This window comes from Haematobia irritans, chromosome 1 (assembly GCF_050003625.1).
Source record: "Haematobia irritans isolate KBUSLIRL chromosome 1, ASM5000362v1, whole genome shotgun sequence".
NCBI classification, from domain to species: domain Eukaryota; kingdom Metazoa; phylum Arthropoda; class Insecta; order Diptera; family Muscidae; genus Haematobia; species Haematobia irritans.
This window is the reverse complement of record NC_134397.1, coordinates 250,121,746-250,141,786: the sequence shown is the minus strand read 5'-3', so window position 1 is coordinate 250,141,786 and position 20,041 is coordinate 250,121,746. Positions and strand designations below refer to the sequence as shown.

General features: G+C 34.7%; 2 protein-coding genes across 4 annotated transcripts in view; one reads left to right on the top strand and one right to left on the bottom strand.

The window, feature by feature from the left end:
- Positions 1-11,279: 11,279 nt before the first annotated feature.
- Srlp (Spliceosome-ribosome linker protein) lies at positions 11,280-12,811 on the top strand. The gene is made up of 3 exons (XM_075288646.1): positions 11,280-11,467; positions 11,590-12,363; positions 12,433-12,811. The coding sequence occupies exons 1-3, from the start codon at positions 11,371-11,373 to the stop codon at positions 12,663-12,665; spliced, it is 1,104 nt and encodes a 367-aa protein (XP_075144761.1). The 5' UTR covers positions 11,280-11,370; the 3' UTR covers positions 12,666-12,811.
- Positions 12,812-17,911: 5,100 nt separating this feature from the next.
- Positions 17,912-20,041, bottom strand: part of LOC142219851 (acyl-CoA Delta-9 desaturase-like) — an 86,684-nt gene continuing 84,554 nt past the window's right edge. For all 3 annotated transcript variants that reach the window (XM_075288638.1, XM_075288631.1, XM_075288632.1), the window contains exon 5: positions 17,912-19,874. In XM_075288638.1, the coding sequence (XP_075144753.1) occupies positions 19,556-19,874 (319 nt within the window). In that variant the 3' untranslated portion in view covers positions 17,912-19,555. The remainder of the gene's footprint in view (positions 19,875-20,041) is intronic.

Here is a 20,041-nt window from a genome sequence, read left to right as displayed (position 1 = left end):
ACCACTACTGTGGTACAGGGTATAATAAGTTTGTGCATTTGTATGTAACGCCAAGAAGGAGTAATCATAGACCAACCTTTTAGTATACGGATCGGCTTAGAATTAAATTCTGAGTCGATTTAGCGATGTCCGTCTGTCTGTCCGTCCGTCTGTCTGTCTGTCTGTCTGTCTGTTGATGTATTTTTGTGTGCAAAGTACAGCTCGCAGTTTTAGTCCGATTGTCCTAAAATTTGGTATAGGGTCCTGTTTCGGCTCAAAGACGATCCCTATTGATTTTGGAAAAAATCGGTTCAGATTTAGATATAGCTGCCATATATATTTTTCACCGATCTGGTCATAATTGGCGTGTATATCAACCGATCTTCCTCAAATTCCGTACATCCGCATATTTTATGAGTCTCGAAAAACTTGCAAAATATCAGCAAAATCGGTTCAGATTTAGATATAGCTCCCATATATAGCTTTCGCCCGATTTACACTCATTTGCCCACAGAGGCAAATTTTTTGCTCCGATTTAGTTGAAATTTTGCATAGGGAGTAGAATTAGCGTTGTAACTATGCGTGCCAAATTTGCTTGAAATCGGTTCAGATTTGGATATATCTCCCATATAAAGCTTTCGCCCGATTTACACTCATATGACCACAGAGGCCAATTTTTAACTCCGATTTAGTTGAAATTTTGCACAGGGAGTAGAATTAGCATTGTAGCTATGCGTGCTAAATTTGGTTGAAATCGGTTCAGATTTAGATATAGCTCCCATATATATGTTTTTCTGATTTCGACAAAAATGGTCAAAATACCAACATTTTCCTTGTTAAATCGCCACTGCTTAGTCGAAAAATTGTAGAAATGACTCTAATTTTCATAAACTTCTAATACATATATATCGAGCGATAAATCATAAATAAACTTTTGCGAAGTTTCCTTAAAATTGCTTCAGATTTAAATGTTTCCCATATTTTTTTACTAAAATTGTGTTTCACCCTAGTGCATTAGCCAACTTAAATTTTGAGTCTATAGATTTTGTAAAAGTCTATCAAATTCTGTCCAAATCGAGTGATATTTAAATGTATGTATTTGGGACAAACCTTTATATATAGCACCCAAAACATTTGACGGATGTGATATGATATCGAAAATTTAGATCTACTAAGTGGTGCAGGGTATAATATAGTCGGCCCCGCCCGACTTTAGACTTTCCTTACTTGTTGTTATAGAAAATATTGTCAAAATGTTATTTCTATAGAAAATTTTGTCAAAATTTTATTTCTATAGAAAATTTTGTCAAGATTTTATTTCTATAGAAAATTTTGTCAAAATGTTATTTCTATAGAAAATTTTGTCAAAATTTTATTTCTATAGAAAATTTTTTCCACATTTTACTTCTATAGAAAATGTTGTTTTGTCAAAATTTTATTTCTATATAAACTTTAAACTTAATTATATACGTATTTAATCGGCCTTTTTTAGTTTAATATATACCACGTATGGACTATGTGGTATATATGACGGTGTCAGGAAGTTTTAAGATACCTTGCCATCGGCAAGTGTTACCGCAACCCAAGTAATTCGATTGTGGATGACAGTCTTCAGTAGAAGTTTCTACGCAATCCATGGTGGAGGGTACATAAGCTTCGGCCTGGCCGAACTTACGGCCGTATATACTTGTTTTTAAATTGTCCTTAATACTTTGTAAATTGCATGTGATATTTAAAATCACGTAATTTTTTTTTTTTTTTTTCAATGTGAAAGATGTAAAGGAAAAAAGAAATTAGCCAGAAATGTAAGCTCGTATTCATTAACTTATGTTTACATCATGTAACATAGAAGACGTCAACGTTTATCACAAAAAAAAAAAACTCTTTTACCAAATAATATTCATTGGCCCATTGGTAAAAAAAATAATTTGTTTGCGTGTTGTTTCTACACCCTCACAAAAAATCGCTTCTGTAACATATACTCCCAAACATATTTTGCTTCAAGCATATACATTTTTGGGTATTGCCCAAACATTTATATGTTTGATCTCTACCAATATATAATATGTTTGAAAGCATATTGGTCTAAACAATATATGTTTGGGTAGTCTAAGTTCCAAACATTTTGTATTTTTGCATCCAAATTCAATAATGTTGTCTTCCAAAAAACAATATATATAATATGTTTGGAAGCATTTTGCACCCAAAAATATTATATGCTTAAAAAAATTCTCCCAAACAATATTGTGCTCAAAATTTTATTTATTTATTTATTTATATATTTACAATCATAATGAATTATGAAAATAAACAGGTAATATAAGTGCTAACAACATAGGTTTTCGACCTGAATGCTCAAAATTTTGTTTCTGCCCAATTGTATATTCCCCGACATCTTTCTCACTTCCACGAGATTTTTTAGTTCTTAGCACCTTTTTCTGTAATACAAACATTGTAGAAGAAATTATTCAATTTTATGATTTTTTTTTATTTTTTTATTTACCTTTTGCCGGACGGGGATTCGAACAGCGGACCACACAGTTTGTAAGGATCAAAGAAGTAGCTGATCAATTGCCCAAGGAAAAATAAAATGTTAATTTTGTAATAACAAGCAACAACCACCAACTTAATTCAATATCGCTCCCTGTTAAATAGCGCTCCAAGCTACTAAACACATATATGTTTATAGGCTATTTCTAAATTAATATATGTTTGCATTCAAGCATATTATATTTACAAACATTTTATGTCCCAAACATAATATGTTCTAACATATTAACATATATGTCCCAAACATGTTATGCTAGTTTATGAACATTATATGCTTGCACTCAAAAATATTGTGTTTACAAATTTGTGTTCCAAACATATAATGTTTATAGCCAAACATAGGAAAAACAGTCTTTTTCAACCGTGTACATAGATTTGAGCTAAATGATTTCTTTTAATATACCGGATATTAGTTCCACAGACAATTATACTTAGATTGTATGAATAGAAGAATGAAGGCCAAGAATTGAAATCAATGCTAAGAAGATTCTTAAATTGATTTTAATTTTGAATCATAAAATCCAAAGAGGAAATATTTTCTTTATAATTTTTTAGCAAGAAATGATCTGTCTTGAACATTGTCGCTAATATGAGAAATATTATACCTTCCGATTTTGTGCGTGTTCCATTATTAACTATATTAATGACAATTGATTGGCTGCCTATATTTTTAATTTGATGTACACATAAATACTTAACTGCCAAATATCTACATACGAGTATGCATAACAAATACAAATTGTGGCCTCGAGCAAATACGACAATTTTTGCATTAATTCTAAAAAATGAAGATGAAAATGGAGTCTGTTGTTCATTCCATTAAACTGGCTTCTCATCATTCAAAGCCGTAGATCTTCACTATAGAAAAGTTATGATTACTCTTTTTGTTTTCTTTCATTTTATTTATTTTGTTTTGGGCAATTAATAAAACTTTTATTTAGTTGTTTATTTATTGAAGTGGTATGGCACATACATACATGTATGTATGTATGGCTAGGTATTCATAACTATGTATGCTAAAGAATTTATAGGAAATGTAAATTAACTAAAAGAACAACGTTTATGCATAGCCTTTATAGGTGAATGAATGATGAATGTTTCACATAAATGTCACAAAACTTGATTTATATTTAACATAATTATAGGATTTATTATTTCGCGAATTTTATTCGCACATACCCTAAAGCAACGTGCTAATTGGTCAAGAGTTGTTTATAACCCAAACAGCTGTAGGGATTATAAAGGTGGACTAATATGTAATTCAATAAAATAAACCGCTATATTTTTTATTTTATTGTTCAAAGCAAAAAAAGTCAGATATAAATAAATGTTAGAATCAGTTTAGATTTTTCGAAATTACCTACCTTTGGCACGAAATATGGCCTTCAAGTAGCCGACAAAGCCATCACACGCTGCGCAGTGGTCCCAAATCGCTTTTTATACCCACCACCATAGCATCGTGACGGGGTATAATACTCGTAAGTTTGTCATACCGTTTGTAACACATCGAAATATCGATTTCCGACTATATAAAGTATATATATTCTTGATCAGGGGGAACTAAGTTTATTTATTTATTTATTATTGTTATGTCCTGCACAACAAGAACAATATCTTATAATTAGAGTGCAGGAAACGTATCCATAATGAAGTATTACAAAGTGAGAAAACGGAAAAATATAACAATATTAACATTATAACTAACATAAACATTTTAACAAAGATTTTAAATTTCAATAATACAAAGTTAGAACTTAAACAAATATTGCATAGGAAAATTAAAAGTAAAACACTGTAACATTATAAACAATAAGAACAATTGGAAAATAAAAATTAAAAAGAAAACAATTGATCGTAATTTACACAAAAAAAAAGAAAAATAATAATAATAATAAATAAAAATAATAATAATAATAAAGAATAAATAACTTTGGCTATTCATTAACGTGGAACACTAAAGATGTCGAATAACGAAGATTTGAAATTTACTGCGCTTCTGGTGAGTTGTAAACTATTTGGTAGTGAATTCCAGAGACGGACACTATTTATGAAAAAATGCCATTCTGAGACTAAGCTCGTATGTCTAAAAGGTATAATCTTCCTTCCTCTGTTTGATCTTGCAAATACTAGCCTTTGACTCAAATATGAAGGATGTCCTGAGTGTATAATCTTGTGTAAAAATATCAGAGTTCTAATAGACATTAGTTTCTCCAACGATACCCCAAACAATGCATCCCTATATTCAGAAACCGAGTCATAGCGTCGCAAACCATAAACATATCGTGTGATGTTATTAAAAAGCCTATTCAATTTAGACTTACTATTAGCATCGCAATTCGAGAACAGTTCACATCCATAAAGCAGCCCCGGGATAATATATGATTTGACAAGAAGAGACCGAATATCCAAAGGGGTAAAGGATTGCGTAGCCCATAACGTTCGCAGTTTCTGATAAGTTTGGCCAACAACGGCGTTTATATGGTTAGACCATGTAAGCTTGTCATTGAAAATCATACCGAGATTTCTAGCCTGTGCCACAAGATCTATGGGCTGATCATTTATTTTAATGACCACATTTGACGTATCCCTATTAGCCCTCTTCCTGATTCTAAGGAACTTTGTTTTGTTTGGATTTAAGCAGAGACCATTGGCCATGGCCCAAGTCCAAACGTTAGCCAAATCATCATTTACCATGACAATAGTCTCCTCAACATTTCCCGCATTGTAGCCAATATAGAGCTGGACATCGTCCGCATACATGTGTATCTGACAGTGTCTAATATTCAGTGGGAGATCGTTTGTATACATAGTGAACAGCAGCGGTCCTAGTATTGATCCCTGTGGAACCCCCCGTGAAATAGGCCGAGGGGAAGACACTTCATTATTAGTGTAGACACTTTGTGTCCTGAATGAAACATAGCTGTGAATAAGACGTGCAGCAGAGGACGAAAACTTAAAGTAATGCCGTAACTTCGAACAGAGGACAGAATGATGAACTGTATCGAAAGCTTTCGAGTGATCCAATAGAACTAAAAGAGTTTCCAAATTATTGTCCAAATTACTTCTGATATCCTCCGTTACATTTACTAGTGCAGTCGTACAACTGTGTTTTGGACGAAATCCTGACTGCACATCGGTCAATAGAGCGTTGTCCTGCAAGTGGGTGGTAATTTGCCTTGCAAAATCTTCTCAAGAACTTTGGCAAGAAATCCAAGAATCGTAATAGGACGATATTCACCATGAGACTTAGGAATGGGTATAACCTTAGAATGTTTCCAAGATTCAGGATATGAACTCTCCGTAATTATCCTATTATATATGGATGTGATGAATGGTAACAAAAAAGGGAATAGCAAACGCATGAATCTGGGGTCTATATTATCAGTCGCAACAGCATTAGATCTGACAAGTCTAGCACACTCGAGAACTTCCCTCTGGTCAACGCATGAAACTCAAATTCACTATCCTGTAGGTCATACTCGTAAGTTTGTCATACCGTTTGTAACACATCGAAATGTCGATTTCCGACTATATAAAGTATATATATTCTTGATCAGGGGGAAATTCTAAGGCGATATAACCCTGTCCGTCTGTCTGTCTGCAATCGTGCTGAAATTTTGCACAAATTCGTCTTTTTTCTGCAGGCAGGCCAAGTGCGAAGATAAGCTGTATCGGTCCCGGTTTTGATATAGTCCCCATATAAACCGACTTCCCGATTTGGGGTCTTGGGCTTATAGAAACCGTAGTTTTTATCCAATTCGCCAGAAATTGGAAATCTAGAGGTATTTTAGGACAATAAAACGGTATGCCGAAAATGGTGTGTATAAGTCCATGTTTTGATATAGACCCCATATAGACCCATCTCCAGATAGGACCATAAATACGTGTACCGTGTATTGGTCCATGTTTTGGTATGTACCCCATATAGACCGACCTCCCGAGTTGTTATCCAATTTGCCTGAAATTGAAAATCTGGAAATTTTTTAGGGCTATAGGTGTGCAAAAAATGATTTTATTGTTTGCGATTCTAGAAGCCGAATATCTATCCAATTTATCTGAAATTTGAAACCAAGAAGTATTTTAGGACCATAAAGAGGTGTGCCGAAAACGGTGAGTATTCGTCCAATTTTTTAATATAGCCCCCATAAGACCGGTCTCTCGATTTAACTCCTTGGGTTTCTAGAAACCGTACACTAATAGAAAAAATTACGTTCCATAGTCGTGAACGGACGGTGACAAAATGAAACGGAAACGTTCACCAAAAATCAAAACGGAATGTTCACAATTTCGTCCAAGGGCGTTCACGATTTCATGAACGGCATTCGTTTTTCTTTAGCCATGAAAAGTAAAATAACCGTTAGACGTTATTATGGCAACTCCCTCGGTGGTGCAATGTGCTAAGGTGACTGTTAACGCGTATAGTGCAGACAACACAGGTTCGAGTCACTGTAGCGGAGATTTTTTTTTTTTTAATTTTGTTAATTAATTCGTAACCACAACGTTTTCAGATCGTGAACGCTGGTTATTTCGACAACGCATGGTGTCATTTTATCGTTGTCAGATTGACACCGCCTGTTCTCCGTTTAACACCACATGTGTGCTGATTCACTTTCATGAACGAATCGTTTTGAAATGAGCACGCCGTGCATGATTTTTTCTATGAATGTTAGGTTAGGTTAGGTTAGGTGGCAGCCCGATGTATCAGGCTCACTTAGACTCATTCATTCCATTGTGATACCACATTGGTGAACTTCTCTCTTATCACTGAGTGCTGCCCGATTCCATGTTAAGCTCAATGACAAGGGGCCTCCTTTTTATAGCCGAGTCCGAGCGGCGTTTCACATTACAGTGAAATCACTTAGAGAAGCTTTGAAACCCTCAGAAATGTCACCAGCATTACTGTGGTGGGATAATCCACCGCTGAAAAACTTTTTGGTGTTCGGTCGAAGCAGGAATTGAACCCACGACCTTGTGTATGCAAGGCGGGCATGCTAACCATTGCACCACGGTGGCTTCTATGAATGTAGTTTTTATCCGATTTGCCTGAAATTGTAAATATACTGGTATCTTAGACTCACAAACACGCCCATTTGGTAAGGCCTCAATGTAAAATTTGCAGATTTAACTTCTCGTAATCATTTAAATAATGGGGGGTGAAAATCTACAGATTTTAGATTTCAAATCAAGGTGTTATTTCATCATTGTCTTGCACACTTAAAAGAGATATTAATGATTCCTCTAAAACTCAAACCAAAATGGTTCTTATAAATCCAGATTCTGATATAGTCTTCATAGGTAAAATCTTTAAATTTATCTTCGGGATGTGTATTGGTTGAACTGCTCTGCTTGGGAGAATATCTGTCATCAAACCCCCCTGAAATTTCAAAGGAAATTATAATACGATTTCCATGGTTGTGGGTATTTAAGATTCGGCCCGGCCGAAATTGCAGCTGTATATACGAGGGCGGTTCGGAAACTTCTTAGCCTATCAATGAAAGAGAATAGTTAGTTTTTCAAAAATATTTTTATTTTTCCATATAATCTCCTGAAACTTCTATACACTTATGGCGTTTTCTTTTCTTGTAAAAAATGCACACTTTTTTTGCATTTTGCCCGGAAAATGTACTCTTTAGGTTCTTTTCTAAAAAAACAGGCAAAAGTGCGAAAAGGCTTTGAATTCTGTTGTGAAAATAGCGCCACGCATAGAGGCAAATTACGGGCATTTTCAGCACTGCCAACAAACGAGAGTGCTGCGATTGCCCTGTTTCCTTCTTTGAATTCTTTTCTGCCCGCTGAAATGATAGCATTTTTTAGGTTGCTGGTAACATTTTAAAAATGTGCATTCTGTACAGACAAAATGAAGGCAAAGCACTTTTTTCAGAAAAGAAAACACCATTAGTCAAACGCTTTTCTAGCAATTCTATCCCTTGATTAAAATGGTTTTCCTCAAGGTTTTCAAAATAGTGGTTTACAACTGTAATTGCATCTTCTAGCAAGGAATTTTTTTAGATTTGGGAACGAGTAAAAGTCACTGGGAGCTAAATCAGGAGAATAAGGTGGGTGGTCAAGCATATCGTACTTTAAATCGTGCGCTGGTGCGTTGTCTTGATGAAAAATTATTTTTTTGTATTGTAAGCCAGGACGTTTTTCTCGAATTTGTACATTTAATTGATCCAAAAGGTTGCAATAGTACTCTGAATTTATTATTTTACCCTTTTGCAGATAGTAAATCAATAAAATACATTTGAAGTACCAAAAAACGGTTGCCATAACCTTACCAGCCGATTGAATTGTTTTTGCCTTCTTTGGGGCACTTCCGCCAGCGTCAGTCCATTGTTTGGATTGTTCTTATGTCTCTGGAGCATAGTGGTGGATCCATGTCTCATCAACAGTTATGAAACGACGCTTAAAATCCATTTTATTTCGCTTAAAACGATCCAAACAAGCTTGAGAAATTTTCATTCTTATGCGTTTTTGATCGACTGTTAACAAATGCGGCACACATCTTGCAGAAAGCTTTTTCATCTGTAGTTCTTCATGCAAAATTAAATGGACTCGATCATTTGAGATGCCCATGATATTAGCAATTTCACGTACTTTTATTCGTCGATCATTTAATACCATATCATGTACTTTGGCTACACTACGTGTTTCATCTTCAATGCTTGTACGACCACGTTTAAATTCAGCAACCCAATTTTTTACTGTCGCATATGAAGGAGCACTTTCACCTAACACATTCACCATATCATTATGAATTTCTTGTCCCGATAAACCTTTTCTATGTAAATATTTAATGACAGCACGCATTTCTAATTTTTTTAATTGGAAATATTAATGGGATTATACTATCATGTAATCTACATATCCTATTATATCCCTATTTGTATATATTTATGTATTATGACATTTATTGTCTTCCTTATGTTATTGACATTTAGTAAAAAAAAAGTGTACTTCTTCCGCTGTAACCGTGCGCTCTGCTAATATTTTGGTGATATTTTTTCTGTGTAACCCAGACAAAAAAAAACTATAAACAATATAGTTTTAATGACAAATTTAAATCGAAAAGATCTCATTACCAAAATACTTCCAATTTGAAAACGTAATCAATTAAAAACTAGTAAGGAAAGTCTAAAGTCGGGCGGGGCCGACTATATTATACCCTGCACCACTTTGTAGATCTAAATTTTCGATACCATATCACATCCGTCAAATGTGTTGGGGGCTATATATAAAGGTTTGTCCCAAATACATACATTTAAATATCACTCGATCTGGAAGAATTTAATAGACTTCTACAAAATCTATAGACTCAAAATTTAAGTCGGCTAATGCACTAGGGTGGAACACAATGTTAGTAAAAAAAAAAATATGGAAAACGTTTAAATCTTAAGCAATTTTAAGGAAACTTCGAAAAAGTTTATTTATGATTTATCGCTCGATATATATGTATTAGAAGTTTAGGAAAATTAGAGTCATTTTTACAACTTTTCGACTAAGCAGTGGCGATTTAACAAGGAAAATGTTGGTATTTTGACCATTTTTCTCGAAATCAGAAAAACATATATATGGGAGCTATATCTAAATCTGAACCGATTTCAACCAAATTTAGCACGCATAGCTATAATGCTAATTCTACTCCCTGTGCAAAATTTCAACTAAATCGGAGTTAAAAATTGGCCTCTGTGGTCATATAAGTGTAAATCGGGCGAAAGCTTTATATGGGGGATATATCCAAATCTGAACCGATTTCAAGCAAATTTGGCACGCATAGTTACAACGCTAATTCTACTCCCTATGCAAAATTTCAACTAAATCGGAGCAAAAAATTGGCCTCTGTGGGCAAATGAGTGTAAATCGGGCGAAAGCTATATATGGGAGCTATATCTAAATCTGAACCGATTTTGCTGATATTTTGCAAATTTTTCGAGACTCATAAAATATTCGGATGTACGGAATTTGAGGAAGATCGGTTGATATACACGCCAATTATGACCAGATCGGTGAAAAATATATATGGCAGCTATATCTAAATCTGAACCGATTTTTCCCAAAATCAATAGGGATCGTCTTTGAGCCGAAACAGGACCCTATAGCAAATTTTAGGACAATCGGACTAAAACTGCGAGCTGTACTTTGCACACAAAAATACATCAACAGACAGACAGACGGACAGACGGACAGACAGACAGACGGACATCGCTAAATCGACTCAGAATTTAATTCTAAGCCGATCCGTATACTAAAAGGTTGGTCTATGATTACTCCTTCTTGGCGTTACATACAAATGCACAAACTTATTATACCCTGTACCACAGTAGTGGTGAAGGGTATAATTAACTGATATAATTGACTATTTAATCAAATTAAAAATAAAGACAACTAAGAAAATAATTGAAAATGTTTACATTGTTTTACAAAAAAAAATTATATTTTTAATTATCCCAATTAAAATTTTCTTATTGTACAAGAACGCCATATTACTATAATTTACTATCATATGGATCAATGATATCATAGACCAAGGAAGATATAGACGTCTCAAGTCCATCTCTATCTCTATTTTTCTTGGTCTATTATGAATATAATAGATGTAGCCCGTATTCGTAACTGTTTAACTGTTAGTTTCCTCAGTTTTATTGTGAATGGTATTTAGTGAAGCTATTGTCCGCTAGGTTACTCTTTTAAATTTTCTGATTGGCAAGACTAACCACTGTTTCGGTTGTAGATGGTAAAGCAAGATCTGAACGAAAACATATGACTGTCAAAATATATCAAGAATTGTCCCGGTGATTACAGTTTAATTTTATCCCCAAAAAGTTAAAAGTTTTATTAAAAATGCTAAGACAATTAACAAATCACCTTACTAAAATCGCCGAAGTTAGCAAAATAATTGTACCCAGAACAATTTCAACCACATCCCAGCTATACGATGGTAAAGAATTGTTTGTAGCAATCTATTATGGAGTCATTGTACAGTGACAGACAAAATATATGATCAATTCTTTTGATTAAATAAAGAGAGAATGTTTTTATCTTAACATTTAAATTTTCCAGGTTCCGAAGAACAAAAGGAAGAGAATAGTATCCTTATTGACAAAGATAAAAATATTACAATGATTGGTATAAATAGGCCACAACAACGCAATGCTATTAATGCTCAGACCGCAGCAAAATTATGCGATGCCTTTAGAGAATTTGAAGCCGACGAAACATCTCCAATTGCTGTTTTATATGGAGTTGGTGGTTCCTTCTGTTCAGGCTTTGATATACGCGAAATGGCAACAAATGATGAAGGTAAAGTGTCAATGGAAATGCTAATGATGCCTGAAGGCTCGGTGGGTCCTACTCGTCGCCATTTACAGAAACCCGTTGTTTGTGGTATTAATGGGTATTGTGTGGCAAATGGTCTTGAATTGGCCCTAATGTGTGACCTACGTATAATGGAAGAATCTGCTGTGCTGGGTTTCTTCAATCGTCGTTTTGGTGTTCCTGTAATTGATGGTGGTACCGTACGACTCCCAGCCATGATAGGATTTGCTCGAGCTCTTGATCTTATACTAACTGGGCGACAAGTTGGTGCCGAAGAAGCCCACACAATTGGTCTAGTAAATCGTGTTGTACCTACCGGCAACTCTCTCATCAAGGCTTTGGAAATGGCACATGCTTTGGCAAAATTCCCTCAAAGTGCATTAAATCATGATCGCAATTCATTATATTCATCCGTATTCGATGCTGGCAATTTCCAGCAAGCCATACAAAATGAAATCATGTACACATCCCGTGATATTATTGATCAAATGAAGGATGGCATTAAGTGGTTCAATCAAAGTAAGTATTTTGTTGAAATGTTTTAGGCGAATGCATAGGTGATTCTTTTTTATTTTCTTGTGAATCAAGCTTTTAAAGATGACAACACGGAATCATGGCTAAAACGCGACAAATCAATGGCCGATTGGGATGATGAATTCGTGGCAAAAGCAGCTGCTGAAGTGGAAGCAGAAAAGCAAGCACAGGAAAGAGCAAGAATTGAAGCCGAAAAGAAACTAAAAGAAGAAAAGGATAAGAAAAAAACCGATAAAAAGAAGAAACCTGAAGACAAACTACAAGAATCTGAAAATTCAAAAGAGTAAATACTCGTTCAAGGCATATTTATGTTATGATTGTTAATAACTTTGACGTATTGTTTATTGAGTCTTTCTAATTTAAAACTTTAACAGAAAAAAACGAATTCAAATGAAAACTGAAAAAAACTAAATACAACTAAAATATAAACAAATTTTCTACTCTACGCTATATTATGAGAATAAGAGATGCCAACATAATCAAATGTTGTAACATTTGAAAGAAATCAAAAAAGAATTCGTCGTCACAGGGAAGCCAGCAAACAATTTCTGCTCATATTGGGTATAGAACACCATGATTGGAGTATTTTTCAAAAACCCACTTGAGTTGCCTGAAACGTTGTAACTACATACTTGTACATGAAGAGGTTGTTACTTAGTTCATGGGATTTATAGGGTTAAATTGACTGCCCGATTTGATTTGGACTCACTTTGACCATTCAGTCCATTGTGATACAATATTATAGGGTAAATAATCCAACCTTCAAATACCTGCTGGATGTATTAGCAGCCCACATTCCACCTCACTAGTAAGATTAGGTGCTACGCTTCTTTGTCGAAGGTGGCTACCAAAAAGGGCGTAGGAAAAGATCGAGACATATCTGTGGCCCAGAGTAGCCTGAACAAAGTTCTTAAAGAAGTCATAAATATATTTAAAGAACACCTATGCCCGAATTGGATATATATAATCAAAACGGAAGAAGAAAACTAGTAAATTTCTTCAGCTTTTTACACCACGCTGAACACATGTTCGCATTATTGCCCCTTTAAGAAACAAGCACCTACATTAAAACAGTAAGGGATATTATAGTTTAAATGTAAAACCTTTATTTTCTATATAAAAGAATTTTTAAAATATGTACAGATCTGTGACCATGAGATGAGCATTCGGTTGTTGGATGCATCCCATCATCAATTTTAATTTAAAGTTTTTGACCGGATGGAATTTGGTTATAACTCCCTTAATTTTTTTTGGGGGGAATTATTCCCAAAAAATGTCATCGTTTTTCCCTTTTTATTGTCATTTGTAATATAAAATTTTCGAAGTTGGTTTAGAATAAGGGAAAAGGGAAGAAAAAAATCCCCAGGGAAATTTTGTTTAGAATAGGGGAACAGGGAAGAGGGAAAAAATTCCCAGGAGTTGTTATTGAGAAATGGGCTAGTTAGTTACACTTTTGTTTAAGAACCAAATATAGTAATTTAGTGAATATCAGACCTCTAATATTTCTAAAAGCTCCTAATTTCGATCAGCAAACATTTTATTTGCTTTTTTGCCTTATTTTGAGAAAAATTCAGATTCTTGATCAAATATATTCTGATTTTCCCCTCACATAGCCCGTTCTCTTGATTTTATGAATTGCGGGCATAGAAGAATCAATTTTCACCGGATTTCCCAGAAATTGAAAGTGTAGGGGCATTTTAGGACCATTAATGGATATGGCAAATTTGTTTAATATCGGTAAGTATTTGATATAGGACCCAATTACATCAAACTCACGATTTTACTTGACGTGCCCATTCAAGTAAATTTAGATTTTATATCATACACCCAAAGAAATTTGTTAGTGGAAACAGCAGAAAAGCCTGCTAAAACAGCTGTCACTGTTTGCTGATATAGCAAGCATTGTCTGCTATTTTTAAGCTCGATTACACTAAAACATGTTTAAGTTTGGCTGAAACAAATAAAAATGTCAACTTACCCAGCAAAAAAATTTGGAAATTCTTTTTTTTTTTCTTTTTTTTTATTTATTTATTTATTCATTAATTAGTAACACGTAAGCCTACAAGGCCAATAAATATATTACATGGTAAACATAGCCCAAAATCTAACTTATATATAATGATACAAATATAAAACGAAATATTATATTATATTTTATAGTCTTTTGATTTTTCTTTGGTTCCCCACCATAATTACCACGAACAGTAAGATACATATTATTAATAGCAACATATCTTTCTCCCTAAGTGCATGCCATCAAAAAGTAACTATAAGCCTTCAAACGAAACGCGTTGTTGGTATGTGAAAATATCCTGAGCTCCACAGGTAACTGATTCCATGTACGAGCAACCAAAAATGACTTCTCGAACTTTAGTTTTAAAGTCTGGGTATTACTATCTGCGTATTACGACTAGACATCGAAAAATTAAACATTGTACGAACAAGAATATGAACTCCACTCGATCGATTATGCCTTCGGACTTATAATGTGCACAATATATGGGATATGTTCGATACGAGCACTGTCGTCCGGAATAACCGATAGTCTGTAAAGCGCATAAAGGAAGATATATATTTGCAGAATAAAGCCTACGAAGAACAGAATAAATATTTCTTCTCACCATTTGTGATATTCAACAAAATCAATCTTTGTTCCACCCTAGGGATGCCAGATTTTCAAGAGGCAAAAAGAGCACATTCAGTTTATAAAAAGAGCACATACGAAAAAAATAGAGCACACTTTTTCAAATAAAATAAGAACATTTAATGTCCATAACATACACATAAAATACACATTTCAACTCAAGCTAATTTTCTTACAATACTTTGTAAGTCATTTGTTTGGTGTTTTTGTGAAAAATGTTATTGAAAGAAGTTTGTTTGCACTCAGAACAGAGTACAAAGTGATGAAGCAACATCGGCGTGCTCTTCTTCAACTCTTATTTATAAAGTAAAACACTATTTAATTAGAAAATAACGGCATAGGAAAATCTCGTAGTGTGACACTTACGTATGTTCAGTTTACTTTTACCATTTATTTAATCGCGTTGAAGTAATATTTGTTGTGATGCATACGAAGAACACAAGCCAAACTGTCCATCAAAAATCCGTATAGGATTTCGCGCCAATATCTGTTCCTTCATGAGCTGCTCGCAGATCTTGGACAATACAGGGAGTATAGAAATCGCAAGTCTTCGGGGCCACATACCACTTCACATATAGGTATAGGTACCACAGGGGCTGTCTTCCATGATGCAGGAAACGTCGACGTTGTCAAAATAGTATTTACCAAATGTAAGATTAAATCGGTTATATAAGGAAATAAAATGCGTAAAAATTCAATGGACATGCCACCCACTCCTCTTGGAGGAGCAAAATGTATCCGATCCGGTTGAAATTTGGTACGTGGTGTAAGTATATGGTCTCTAACAACCGCGCAAAAAATTACCCATATCGGTCCATAATTATATATAGCCCCCCCACATAAACCGATCCCCAGATTTTACCTCCGGAGGCTCTTAGTGGAGCAAAATTCATCTGATCCGGTTGAAATTTGGTACGTGGTGTTAGTATATGGTCTCTAACAACCATGCCAAAATTGGTCCATATAGCCCACACATAAACCGATCCCCAGATTTGACCTCTGGAGCCTCTTGGAGGAGCAAAATTTATCCGTTCCGGTTGAAACGTGATACGTGGTGTAAGTATATGGTCTCTAACAACCACGCAAAAAATTATCCGGAGTATATGGTCTCTAACAACCACGCAAAAAAATTATCCGGACCCACTTGGAAGAGCAAAATTTATCCTATCCGGTTGAAATTTGGTACGTGGTGTTAGTATATGGTTGTGCAATGGTTAGCATGCCCGCCTTGCATACACAAGGTCGCGGGTTCGATTCCTGCTTCGACCGAACACCAAAAAGTTTTTCAGCGGTGGATTATCCCACCTCAGTAATGCTGGTGACATTTCTGAGTGTTTCAAAGCTTCTCTAAGTAGTTTCACTGCAATGTGGAACGCCGTTCGGACTCGGCTATAAAAAGGAGATCCCTTGTCATTGAGCTTAACATGGAATCGGGCCGCACTCAGTGATAAGAGAGAAGTTCACCAATGTGGTATCATAATGGACTGAATAGTCTAAGTGAGCCTGATACATCGGGCTGCCACCTAACCTAACCTGACCTAGTATATGGTTTCTAACTACTATGCCAAAATTGGTCATTATCGGTCCATAATCATATATATTCCCCATATAAATCGATCCCCAGATTTGGTTTTGGGGCCTCTTGGAGGAGCAATTTTCATTCGATTTGGCTGAAATTTTGTATTTTGTGTAAGTATATGGACACTAATAGCCATGCAAAAATTAGTGTATATCGGTCCTTAATAATATATATCCCCCATATAAACCGATCCCCAGATTTGACCTCCGATGCCTCTTTAAGGAGCAAATTTCGTCCGATTCGGTTGAAATTTGTAAATTGTGCTAGTATATGGCCGCTAACAACCATACTAAACTTAGTCCATATAGTTATATACCGGTCAAGAGATCATATCAGTTACCGGTCAAGAGATCATATCGGTTACCTATATACATCTAGACCTCGATTTGCGTTGTTTCGAAGTTGCGTCACTGCTGAATTAGTACTAGTTTTCACTTTGCGTCGTTAGATTTTCGAAGTGTGCGCGTGAATCACGTGAGTCGTGAACAAAATCCAAAGCAAGTCTCCTGAATGTGCGTGAATGGGACTAAAATAAATATGTCGTGTGTGAAAAATAAAATCGGTTCGTGAATGTGCGTGAATAAAATTTCTGCAAAATCACGCTCACGAAAAAAAATCAAGATTTAATTCATACTCGTATTTTAACTGAAATTAATTTAGCTCTCGAACTATATTCTATTTTTGAAGTTTGTTACCTTTGCAGATTTCCGTTTGGAAAATGTTGTGAGGTTCACGAGAATTGTCGCGAATCGTGCGTGTACGTGAGTCTTTGAAAGTAGTTCGCGAGTGACCGTGCGTGAGTACTGGTTTTCATTTCGTACACGTATCGTGCGTGAATAAACATTTTGTTTCGTGAGTGTGAGTGAAATTTCAGTCACGCGCACATCTCCAGTTGCGTTGTTATCTGTCTCCAATCTTTGCATGGTTTGCCATAGAAACTCATAATTCACTTTGCGTCGTTTCAGTTTGCGTCGTGATTGTTTTCTTTTTAGAACGTATCTGCGACGCATAGCGAGGTCTAGGTGTATACCTTTTTTTGTATTATGCCGCTTATATTTATACTTAATTTTGTTTTTGCTCTGTTTCGTTATTTGCTGTTGGCAATGCTAGAGAAATTGCATCAAATTTCGATCAATGACGTGATCCAATGTTGAATTCAATATCGAATGACGTGATTATCCCCCAGGGGCCTTTTTTGCATTTATTGGATAATTCCTTTCCCTTTTAGCCAATTCGTTAAGCATAAATCTCCCACTTTAGCACTTACTTCTCCACATGTTTTATTCCCACGGTAATAAAAACAAAATATATAGATTTTCTCAATAGCTCTAACAAATTGTATCCAATAGATTTATTAATTTCTTCTTTTTTTGTGGTAATTTTTGTTTTGTTTGCAGTTGTAGGAATGTAAGGACATGTATAAATGTATTCAGTTTTTCTATATTAGGTTCAATGATATCTAAATCTAACCCTTTATAGTTACTGTTTTAAAAGGACAAAAAAAATCCACATAATATTCTGTGGCGGGATATAAAACAGCTATACATAAACACACGTCGCACACATGCTCATACATTAAACATTTATCATTTTCATATATATTTTTATATAGTAACATCAGATTTATGTTTAAAAAAAACTGGTCACCAATCATCTTGGACGAATTGGATTTATTTTGGGAAGGGAGGTTGTTACAATGGAGGCAGGTATATATCTACTATGATAACAAGTTTCATATATAATAATAATTATGGTAATTATATATATATTTAATAATACGAAAATAGCAATAATTTGTTAAACACCTACGATACAAAAATTAAAACGAAATGTGTGGGTGTGTGTGTGTGTGTTCTAAGAAAAAGTGAAAGGAAGGATTAAATCAATTCAAACTTTATACTGATAGTGTAAGCTCGGTATGTTTAGAAATTGAAAGTAGTAGAAAAGTGAGAGTGGTTGGGGGGGGGAGGGGAGGGTCTTAAGAAATTAATAAGGTTGGAGGAAATTTGTTCAGCTTTTATTGTGTGGTTGAAATTCTAACAATAATAGTAGTAGAATAATTAAGGATTATAATTTTTGGTTTCTCGATGCCATTGAGAGCTGTGTGATGTTCCCGCCAACTTTCGTTTATTTGTAGATGGCGCCCTGTTCGAACATAAACCCTCTGTAGAACACAGCTCCACACTTGTTCTGCGGGGAGGCGGGGGTATTTGCTTAATTCTAAACATGATAGATGATTTATAGGTTTCTTATCTTCTCCTATTCATGGTTTGTTAGTAAATTTTTGTTTTGTTTTTTGTTTTTCTTTACATGTAAGTTTGTATAAGTTTCACAATTACAATAAAAGGTTGTTAGTAGTTGATTATTTTCCGTATTTTTACAAGTAGCTAGCTTGCTTTCATATTTCAGATCTTTTTTTGTTGTTGTTGTGATTTGATTCATGTGCCAGACATAGTTTTACTTTTACCTAAACTTATAACAAAAGACAAAAAGCATGCTTCTTTTTTTAATTTATTACGTTCTTTCGATTCGCTTGCGTTTGTGAAGTGGGAAAAAAATATCCAATATTTTTTCCAGGTATTTCTGTTTGTTTCCATAAAGAGTTTCTATGAGATGCTGATAGTTTGTAGAAGAAGATTGGTGAGAAATTTCCATTTTGTTGTTTAGTTGGTGAGATCAGTGCTTGCAAGCTTTGTTTTGCAGTTTTGCGTGATGATATAGAAATATTGTGTTTCGCAGCTTCATTAAATTTAGCTTCTTTTTTGTTATTTTTGGCTCTCATCAAAAGAGAAGATGTTGTTGTTTTTTGTTTCTTATCTTTAATTATCTTTTGAAAAAAATTTGTATTTCTGCTTTCACCTAATGCATCTTCAGTTTATTTTGTTTAGGAGCACACTTTCCCTTCGTTTTTTCCCTGATTTTTAATATGGACGTATTTTGATGAAACTGTTGACTTATTCATCTTTCTTATTGATAATAATGGCACTATCAATCTCGTCCTTGGGTTGATCCTTGTCGCCCCAACCCCAGGTGGCATGTGAGCCATCACCGGTACGCTTGACACGTTTCTTAATAATATCGGCTGACACTGTCTTCAGATCATAGGCCCAGCCAATTTTAGCAAAGAAATCAATGAAACCAGTTGTAAAGTTCATTGAGTAGTCACCAAATTCAGCGGTCTTGTAATCCCATGGGAAGACATGATGATAATTGTGCCATCCTTCACCGAAAGCCAAAAGGGCCACGGAAGCATTTTCAGCGGGGTTAATGTATCTGGAAAAAAAGACAGAGATTTAGTATTGTAATAAGAAAATGGGTTGCAATTTCTTTTATATAAAATTAAAATTCGATACAAAAATATAATATAATGAAATGCGATTGCTTATATAGCACCCACAAATAAATTAGCAATTGATTTAAAACTTCATAGACATTCATAA